At 38.0% G+C, this 9,297-nt stretch overlaps 1 protein-coding gene across 1 annotated transcript in view; it reads right to left on the bottom strand.

Moving 5' to 3' along the window:
• Positions 1-9,297, bottom strand: part of TRIM37 (tripartite motif containing 37) — a 133,122-nt gene that overhangs the window by 87,555 nt on the left and 36,270 nt on the right. The window contains exons 9-12 of the mRNA XM_011953774.1: positions 8,651-8,775; positions 2,312-2,362; positions 542-623; positions 150-151 (exon numbers count right to left, since the gene is read on the bottom strand). Coding sequence (XP_011809164.1) covers positions 150-151; positions 542-623; positions 2,312-2,362; positions 8,651-8,775 — 260 coding nt within the window. The remainder of the gene's footprint in view (positions 1-149; positions 152-541; positions 624-2,311; positions 2,363-8,650; positions 8,776-9,297) is intronic.

Here is a 9,297-nt window from a genome sequence, read left to right as displayed (position 1 = left end):
CCGGCTAGTTTTTTTTTGTATTTTTAGTAGAGACGGGGTTTCACCGTGTTAGCCAGGATGGTCTCGATCTCCTGACCTCGTGATCCGCCCGTCTCCGCCTCCCAAAGTGCTGGGATTACAGGCTTGAGCCACCGCGCCCGGCCCCAAACATCTTTAAAAGTAAAGAAAAATAGTTTATTATCACACTTTTCCTAAAGAAAATGGAATTGCATATTGAAGATACCCAATGAAAGAAAATATGAGCCAAGGATATTATATCCAGCAATACTAGCTTTAGAATATAAAGGGCAAAAACTGTTTTCAACATATGAGAACTCAGGGAATATTGTTTCCAACAGGCCTTCCAGCAGAATATATTAGAGAACTAGGTGAGGACAAACAGTTGTCTAATATGGAGGGACAAGGGGAACAGGGAACAGGGACAGCATATGTAACAAAAAATAAGAAGAGTTAACAGTTCTCAGTAATCAAACTAGTGTACTACAGAACTCTGAAAGAAAGACTTCGGTTTCAAAATTTATTAGAAACATCAAAAACTTACTGGGTAAACTTTTAACCTCCAGCAAAGTCCTGAAACTTGAAGAGGTGGACTGTAAACAGGATCTGCTCTCTGACGCAAAGTGCTAACGAAAAAGAAAACCAACCAAATCCCAAGATCAAAACTGTTGTGAAATGGCAACAGGCAAAAAGAAAGACCAACCAGTTTCTTTGTTACATATTCAAAATCTTAGACAAATAACAAGGTGACTGATCAGGTCAAAATTCCACTGTAAAAGTTTAGATATGCTTACATTCTGAAATAAAGAAAATTTAAAGATACTGAAATATTCAGCAATATCTTTTAAGTTTCAGGGGAAAAAAAACCCCTCAAAATTGTGACATTTAAGGGAAAAGGAATATATCACTAAGTCTCCCAAATTTAATTAATACTTCAACAAGCAGTCTTTCACCATTAAAAATAAAACCCAGAATGTTTCTTCCTTACTTCCCTGCAGTATAATCATCTTTTAACATTGAAAAACGAGAGTACACTAAACCTTAATAAATGTGGGAAAAACCTCAGAGAGACTATGTTTTAGCCACAAAAGTATCCCATAAGAAAAGACAAATTAAATGAGAAGAGGGATAAATTATGTGTGGCTTTTCTTTTTTGAGACAGAGTTTTGTTCTTGTTGCCCAGGCTGAAGCACAGTGGCACAATCTTGGCTCACTGCAACCTCCACCTCCCGGTTTCAAGCGATTCTCCTGCCTCAGCCTCCCAAGTAGCTGGGATTACAGGCGCCCACCACCACGCCCAACTTACTTTTGTATTTTTAGTACAGAAGGGGTTTCATCATGTTGGCCAGGCTGGTCTTGAACTCCTGACCTCAGATGATCTACCTGCCTCAGCCTCCCAAAGTGCTGCAATTACAAATGTGAGCCACCATGCCCCGCCCAGTGTGGCCTTATTTTGATGGCCTTTGCCTATTATTTGGAGTTTCTCTCCTGAAGACCTTGTATTACTTGTTTCCATTTCCATGCTGCCCTCAAAGACAAATTGCTAAGAACCTTTGCATGTTATGATCTTCACTTCTGATCTTAGAGAAAAAGTAGTAAAAGCAAACAAAATTAACACATAACTGACAAATTTCTTACAATAATGGCCCCTATCCACAATTCTTCACTTTGAGCTGAGATAAATGGATCTCAATGGATTTCTTCTCACTACTTTTATTTCTGAGGATGGGTAAGTGGGGGCTCATCAACCTCTAACTGTCCGGCCCCTCACCTTAGCCAAAGCTAAGTGATCTCTCTTATTTAAAACGGTTCCTCACTTTGGGCAGTATAATCACTTTGGCCACCACAGCTAATGTCTATAATTCCAGCACTTTGGGAGGCTGAGTTGGGAGAATCACTGGAGCCCAGGAGTTTGAGACCAGCCTAGGAAACAGTGAGACCCTATCTGTGTGGTGGCAGATGTTTGTAGTCCCAGTTACTTGGGAGGCTGAGGTGTGAGGATTGCTGCAGCCCAGGAGGTTGAGGCTGCAGTGAGCAATGATCATGCCACTGCACTCTAGCCTGGGTGACAGAGCAAAACCCTGTCTCAAAACAAAAAGAAAAGGTTCCTTTTCCCAGACTAGAGAAGCAGTCAGTCTAAAGATACAACAAAATCCAGCACAAATAACCTCTATGTTTCTAATATGAAACTTATTCTTCTAAGACTTCCAAAGTGAGTGACACAGTTCACTAGATTACTGTCTTACCAAAGAATACCTTCCTGGCTCTTCCTTATATACACATACAAAAAACCAGAATTGTCAAAAACTCTTACCTGAAATTCTCTAAAACAAAAGTAGCTGAATCATAAGATGGCACTAATTCACTAAAAGAAAGCAAAGACAAAAAAAATTATTTAGCTTATATGTTTAAAATTCCATTTACCTAAAAAAACCAAGTCCCTCAGTAGAATCTTAAAAACTTTATTAAACTAAAATCTAAGAAATATTTTTAAATCTTTATTGAACATAACATTAAATCAAATGACTTCATAAAACCATCAAGTATGCAATTAAATTAGAGATACAAATACTTTATAAAAGATTTTTGGCTGGGCGAGGTGGCTCACGCCTATAATCCCAGCACTCTGGGAGGCCAAGGTAGGTGGATCACCTGAGGTCGGGAGCTCAAGAGCAGCATGGCCACCATGGTGAAACCCCATCTCTATTAAAAATACACAAAAATTACCCAGATGTGGTAGTGTGCCCCTGCAATCCCAGCTACTCGGGAGGCTGAGGCACGAGAATCGCTTGAACCCTAGAGGCGGAGGTTGTGGTGAATCGAGATTGCACGACCACACTCCAGCGAGGGCAACAGAGCCAAACTCTGTCTCAATCAATAAATCAACAAATAAATATTTTATAAAATTTTTTTTCCCTTAAAAAAGGCAATACATTATATAATTAATTATCAAAGTGAGTACTGGAAATACACTTTAAAAGTACTCATGGAAATGGGAAAAAGAAATTGACGCTTAGGGTGTGTATCTGAATTATGAAACAGATATAAACATGCTTTAAAAAATGAACCAACAGTCAGCGATATCACAATTAATCCCCAAACTTCCTTTTTTGGAATGAATTATGAGAAATATTAACAGACTTCAAATACTTTGAAACTATTTACTAGCAAATCTATACATTTTTATAGGATGAATACCTCATTACCTAAGGGGCAACTGTGAGGGACTAGCACACTAATATTTTCCTGGCAAGTCAAAACTACTTCAAGCAACTTTAGTCCCATCCAATCTTCTTCAAAGAGAACTGCATTATAATCACAGTATGGACTAAACGTCACTTTGCTGCTAACTACCTTTAATTATGTGGATGGTTTGTACACTGTCATTAGAACACCTCAAAATTCATTAAAACACTATGAAAAAGACTATCATACAGTTTTAATACAGTGTTATGAATTTGATATATAAAATTACAGATTTACCAAAACAACAAACTGCAAACCATTTCACCACATCTTCAGGTATATTTTCTAAAGTTCAATTCATCATAATTTTGGTTATTATCAAAACAAGATAAAAGATACACCTACAGCACTGCCACACTGTGATAGTGTCTAAAGAAATTAGTGGCTTGCAATACAATATAGATAAATAATTCTTTATTTTAGTGTAAGTACATATAGCTAAATAGGTCACATCTTTTAAACGGTAAGTAGATGTACTTTGCCCTGTGATTAACTATATAGCTACTATCCAAATTGACTATGTCAAGAATCCCTACGATATCCCTAGTCAGTTGTTATCCTTCCTTAGAAGACTCACATTCCTCATCCCCATATCCTTTTGCCTGGCTAACCCTTACTATTTTTTCAGATAACAGATTAGAAGTCACATGCTCTTGGAGGTTTGCTCTAAGGTCTTCCCATTATATGATCTCCTAGCACTCAATATACACAAACCCCATTTAGCAGGGCCAATGCAATTAATGCCTAGGAAGCCTTTCTAGAACCATAAACATAGTAAGAGCTCTAAGGGAGCTTTCCCAGTATAGTCTTCAAATTTGACATGCTTTTGTAATTTTGTGCAACTTTCAATCAGGTCTCTTATCAAGTACAGAATATCCTCCACAACATGCAAAGACTTTAATCAATCCCCAGTTGCCTGCTAATCTGCATACTATTTCTTCTGCCATGTTCAGTGTGATTTATTTCCTGTGTTGTTGTTACTGTTATTTCTGCTCTAAGTCCAGACTATCACTATCATATTTTATTGGCCATTAAGGGTCAAAAGACTTTAGCAGAACATAAAATAAACAACAGGAGATGCCATTTTCAACTCAGAATGGTGAAGTAGAAAGCTTCCAGGCTAAAAAGCACAGGTTACTAATACTCATGAACCAAGAGGGTACAGTCCAGTTTACCCTAGTCTCACTTGCTAAGAGAAAATGACCACATTCAGAGCATAGAAAACTGGTACTGTGACGTACTTTCACATATGTACATTTTTCTATGGAAAACCTTTTGGACACAAATAGTATAATGACAAATTAGTGGTATGGGGCAGCATTAAACAGGATACTTACTTCCCCTATCACCAGTTACCACATTAATTTTATTACTGTTCCAATAATCTGTTTTTCTAAATCATAATTATAAATCCAAAGAGCTCTGCACTGTGCTTACTGCTAGCACTTAACACATGCCTAAAATATAGCTGGCATATATATTCATTGAATGAATATTTACAAATATTTGCTGGCAGATTCATAGAGTTGGAAATATTTGCTCAAAAATTTCTTTCACAAAAGAAATTATTTTGCTTCCTTTTTTTTAATTTAAATTTTTTTGTGGTTTTTTGTTTGTCTGTTTTTTTGAGACGGAGTCCTGCTCTGTCACACAGGCTGGAGTGCAGTGGCGTGATCTCGGCTCACCGATTTTGCATTCTTTATATTTACACACAAAGCTATTGCTACTGCTAGGCCATCTAATTCTACCACCACATCTCCATATTATGCTCATTCATTTAGAGGTTATCTTCAGTCATACTGATGTTACCATTCTGTGGCTGCAGATGAGGCACTGCTTTATCTTTTCATAGTTTTAAAATTTTCTCCTCCTCTTTCAGAAGTGTAGACTGCTCTGGTCTTTATGAAGACTGGATTCATCTCATGATGGTGTCAGTGAATCTCTGTCTTCACAGAACATGGGAAACTAGCCTCAAACCATCTCTAGCCCAGTAATCTGGAAGTCACTGATCTGCAAATCTTCAGACCAGTAACCTCATCATAACTTCATGAACAAAGGGAAAAAAGGGAGAACCACAAGTATCCATTTTCTTCCTTAAGGAAATAGACTCCTGAGCTATATAGAAACTGGTTCTCCTTACTAACTTGACTATTTCTCCCTGAAACATAAAACTCTCTATGAACTGAGGGCTATACTATTTTACCTTTCTTTTTTTTTTTTTTTTCTTTTCTGCCTCTGCCTCCTGAGTAGCTGGGATCACAGGCATGCGCCACCACATCTGGCTAATTTTGTATTATTAGTAGAGATGGGGTTTCTCCATGTTGGTCAGGCTGGTCTCAAACTCCTGACCTCAGGTGATCTGCCTGCCTCAGCCTCTCAAAGTGCTGTAGTTACAGGTGTGAGCCACTGCGCCCGCCCCACAGTAAGATTTTTAGTTCCTCTTCTCCCATGCAGCACCTGCAACAATACTGGGCACATGGTCTTTAATAAGTAACACTTCACTGATTTAGTGACCTTTTCTTCTCCATTGTGGCTCCATCACCAATTACTAACTGATGGAACTAAAGGCAACAGAAACACCACTGCTTTGCACATCTAAACTTTGGTGTGTAACTTAATGTCACGAATGTTGGCCTTTCTTATTTGGCCCTCTTTTCCCATATGTTGCAACTAATAAAATGGGTTTCTAATAAGAATTAACTAAAAGCCAAAGTTTCCAATAAGGTAGTGAGCATTACTGGAGAAAGAGAGAAGGCCCTAAAAGTGCTTAATTAACAGACTAGTGAGCATTGTTGCCTGCCTGATGAGCTGCTGAAAGTGGTATAAGAATGGGAATTTACATCCATCAATGGTTCCCAAACTTTAGTACATTATTATTACTTAGAGTGCTCAAGACACATTTCTGAATATCACCTCTAAAGATTCTGGGAAAGCTGGCCTGGGAATCTGCATTTCAGACAAATGCCACACATAGCTGTGACTTAGGTCATCCATGCACTACACTTTGAACTGAAAAACACTAATTTTTATATATGACCCTTAAGTTAAAATCTGTTTCATTCCACAAGTGATGAAATGGTTCAGAAAACATATCTTGAAAACTGAAATAGCTGACCACACTATCAGTGAGGCATCCTAGGGATTTTGGTGAACATTCTTCAACCAAGTCTACTTAATGACAGCAAAAACCTAGTCCTTTTAATAATATTGAGTGCTTTCATTCAGAAATAAAGATTTAAACAAAAAAGTCAGTGCTTTAAAAAGATATGAATATTTTATGAGGTTGTTAATCAGAAAGAAAGGAAGACTTCTACTGGTCAATGAGAACCACCGGAGTTCTAGCTGTCAGAAAAACTTTGTCCTTCTGTTTATAGGACTGTAGCATCTATAACGAGTAAGAAGGGCTTACAACAGTGATTCTCAACCAGGGGTGATTTTGTCCCCATGGACATTTGGCAATGTCTGGAAACATTTCTGTCATAACTGCAAGGTGGTGGGGTGGGGAGTGCTACTGGGAAGCTGCTAAACATCCTATGAAACACAGGAAAGCTCACCTCACCCCACAAATAATTATTATGCTCAAAATGTCAACAATGCCAAGATTGAAAAGCCCTGGCTTAAACGATATGCTCTAGTACAATGAATGCAGCCAGGCATGGTGGCTCACACCTATAATCTCCAGCACTTTGGGAGGTTGAGGCAGGCAAATCACTTGAGGTCAGGAGTTTGAGACCAGCCTGGCCAACATGGAGAAACCCCATCTCTACTAAAAATACAAAACTTAGCTGGGCATGGTGGTGTATGCCTATATTCCCAGCTACCCAGGAGGCTGAGGTGTAAGAACTGCTTGAATCTGGGAGGTGGAGGTTGCAGTGAGCCGAGATCACGCCACTGCATTCCAGCCTGGACAACAGAGTGCGACAGAGTATAAATAATAATAAGTAAATAAAACAATAAATTAAAAAAATAAAAAATAAAATAGTATAATGAATGTTCTGTGGTCATCAGAGGGCATCACATATCAGAAGAAAAAGAAAAGGCAGCTCAACATATAAACATTTTTATAACAAAGGCTGTTTTCTAAATGTGCCACAGCCCTCACCATGGTAGGAAAACTTGATAGTATTCCATAAGTCATCTCTATAAGATAAAGTCTGTCACACCAAAATATTTATCTGAAGCAGTGGCTTCACCCCTCATCTTAGAATAAGCTAAGGAGATTTTAAAAGAACAAACTGAAAATGTCCATCTGAACCCAATGTCACAGGCTGAATTGTGTCTCCCAAAATTACCATATTAAAGCCTTAACCCCCAATGTGACTGTGTCTATAGATAGGGCCTGTAGGAAGATAATTAAGGCTAAATGAGTTGATAATAGTGGGTCTAATACAATAAGGCTTGTGGCCTCATAAAAAGAGAAAGAGATACCAGAGACTGATCTCTCTCCAAGCAAGAACAGAGAAAAGGTCAGGTGAGGACACAGAAAGAAGGCAGCTGTCTGCAAGCTGAAGCAAAAAAGTGAATTTTCTGACACCCTGATCTTGGAATCCTTGTCTCTCAAACTGTGAGAAAACACATTTCTGTTGTTTAAGGCACCTAGTATGTGGTATTTTGTTATGGCAGCCCAAGTAGAGTAATATACACCCAAAGATTTTCTTTCAAATGGCCTGGAGTATGGTATGACCCAGCACTGATTAATTTTCAGGCAAATCCCAAGTGATTCCAACAGCTAGTCAGAAACCACCAGTCTAATATCACAGAATAATTACAAACATGCTTGAAGGAATATGCTGTTCAGAAAAATTCTAAGGTTTAGCTCAAGACGAAAACTACGATACTTTTTGCCATACTTATTTCCTCTCTCTATCTTTTAGGATCTGGAGGTAACATGGCATGACCTTCAAATTCTTTTGGCATTTCATCGGTTTCTGAGTTTTGTGTTAGAAGATATAGTTTAATTCAAAAGGTACACTGATGAAGCTAATGTAATCAACTATGTTTTCTATACTATGGAAGATGGAGCTCTTGGAAAAAAAATGATTCCTAGTTCATTATCATTTTCTCTTAATAGTCAAAAGTATAAGTCTGTGAGACTTTTCAGGAGAACTAGATTTGTATGTATAAAACAGAGCTCACCAGACCACTCCATTATAACAAGACCTTAAAAAGCTATGGAGTGGCCAAGTGTGGTGGCTCATGTCTATGATCCCTGGTAATTTGGGAGGTCAAGGTGGGAAGATTACTTGAGTCCAGGAGTTTGAGACCAGCCTGGGCAACAAGTGAGACCCTAGCTATAAAAGAAAAGAGAGACAGAGACATGGCATTAAAAAAAAACATTCTTTTGAAACAAGTATATGCATTTCCACATAAATTTCAAATGAAAATGAAATTAAAAACTGTGTCATACCTGGTAAAGTCTGGTGGAACAGGGGTGGTAACAAAAGATGCCATGGGCTTCCGATGAACTTGCTGAAACATCATAAGGATCTCTGAGCTCTTAGATATCAACTCACTCTTACTACAAGACCGCAACTGTGTGAGGAAAAAAATTATCTGAACAAACAAAATCACTATTCACTGCCACCTCAAAATTCTTAATTACAAATTATTGATTATAAACTGAAAAAAATGAGAAAAATAACTCAAAGTGAGCTTGAGAATTAAGAATCTACAAAGAATCTAGGTTTATTTCTATAATATTCTAACAGTGAAGTCACTGAATAAGTATACTTAATGCATTTTTCTCTCCTTACATTTTAGTAAAGTCACTGAATATACTTAATATTAATGCATTTTTCTCTCCTTACATTTTAGGATAAGTGAGGTTCTAAGCAAGTACAAATGTTATTTTCAGGCTGGTACAGTTAAGTTCTTATGAATATATTAATGAACAAACCTGTAAGTTGAAAGCTTTTCTTTTTTTTTTTTTTTTGTTTGAGACAGAGTCTCGCTCTGTCACCCAGGGTGTTCTTGAGCTCCTGACCTCAAATGATCTGCCTGCCGTGGACGCCCAAAGTGTCAGGATTACAGGCGTGAGCCACTGCACCCCCTTGT

The sequence above is a fragment of the Colobus angolensis genome, unplaced genomic scaffold, assembly GCF_000951035.1.
Source record: "Colobus angolensis palliatus isolate OR3802 unplaced genomic scaffold, Cang.pa_1.0 Scaffold37, whole genome shotgun sequence".
Taxonomy (NCBI): domain Eukaryota; kingdom Metazoa; phylum Chordata; class Mammalia; order Primates; family Cercopithecidae; genus Colobus; species Colobus angolensis.
This window is presented reverse-complemented; position numbering and strand designations above follow the sequence as displayed.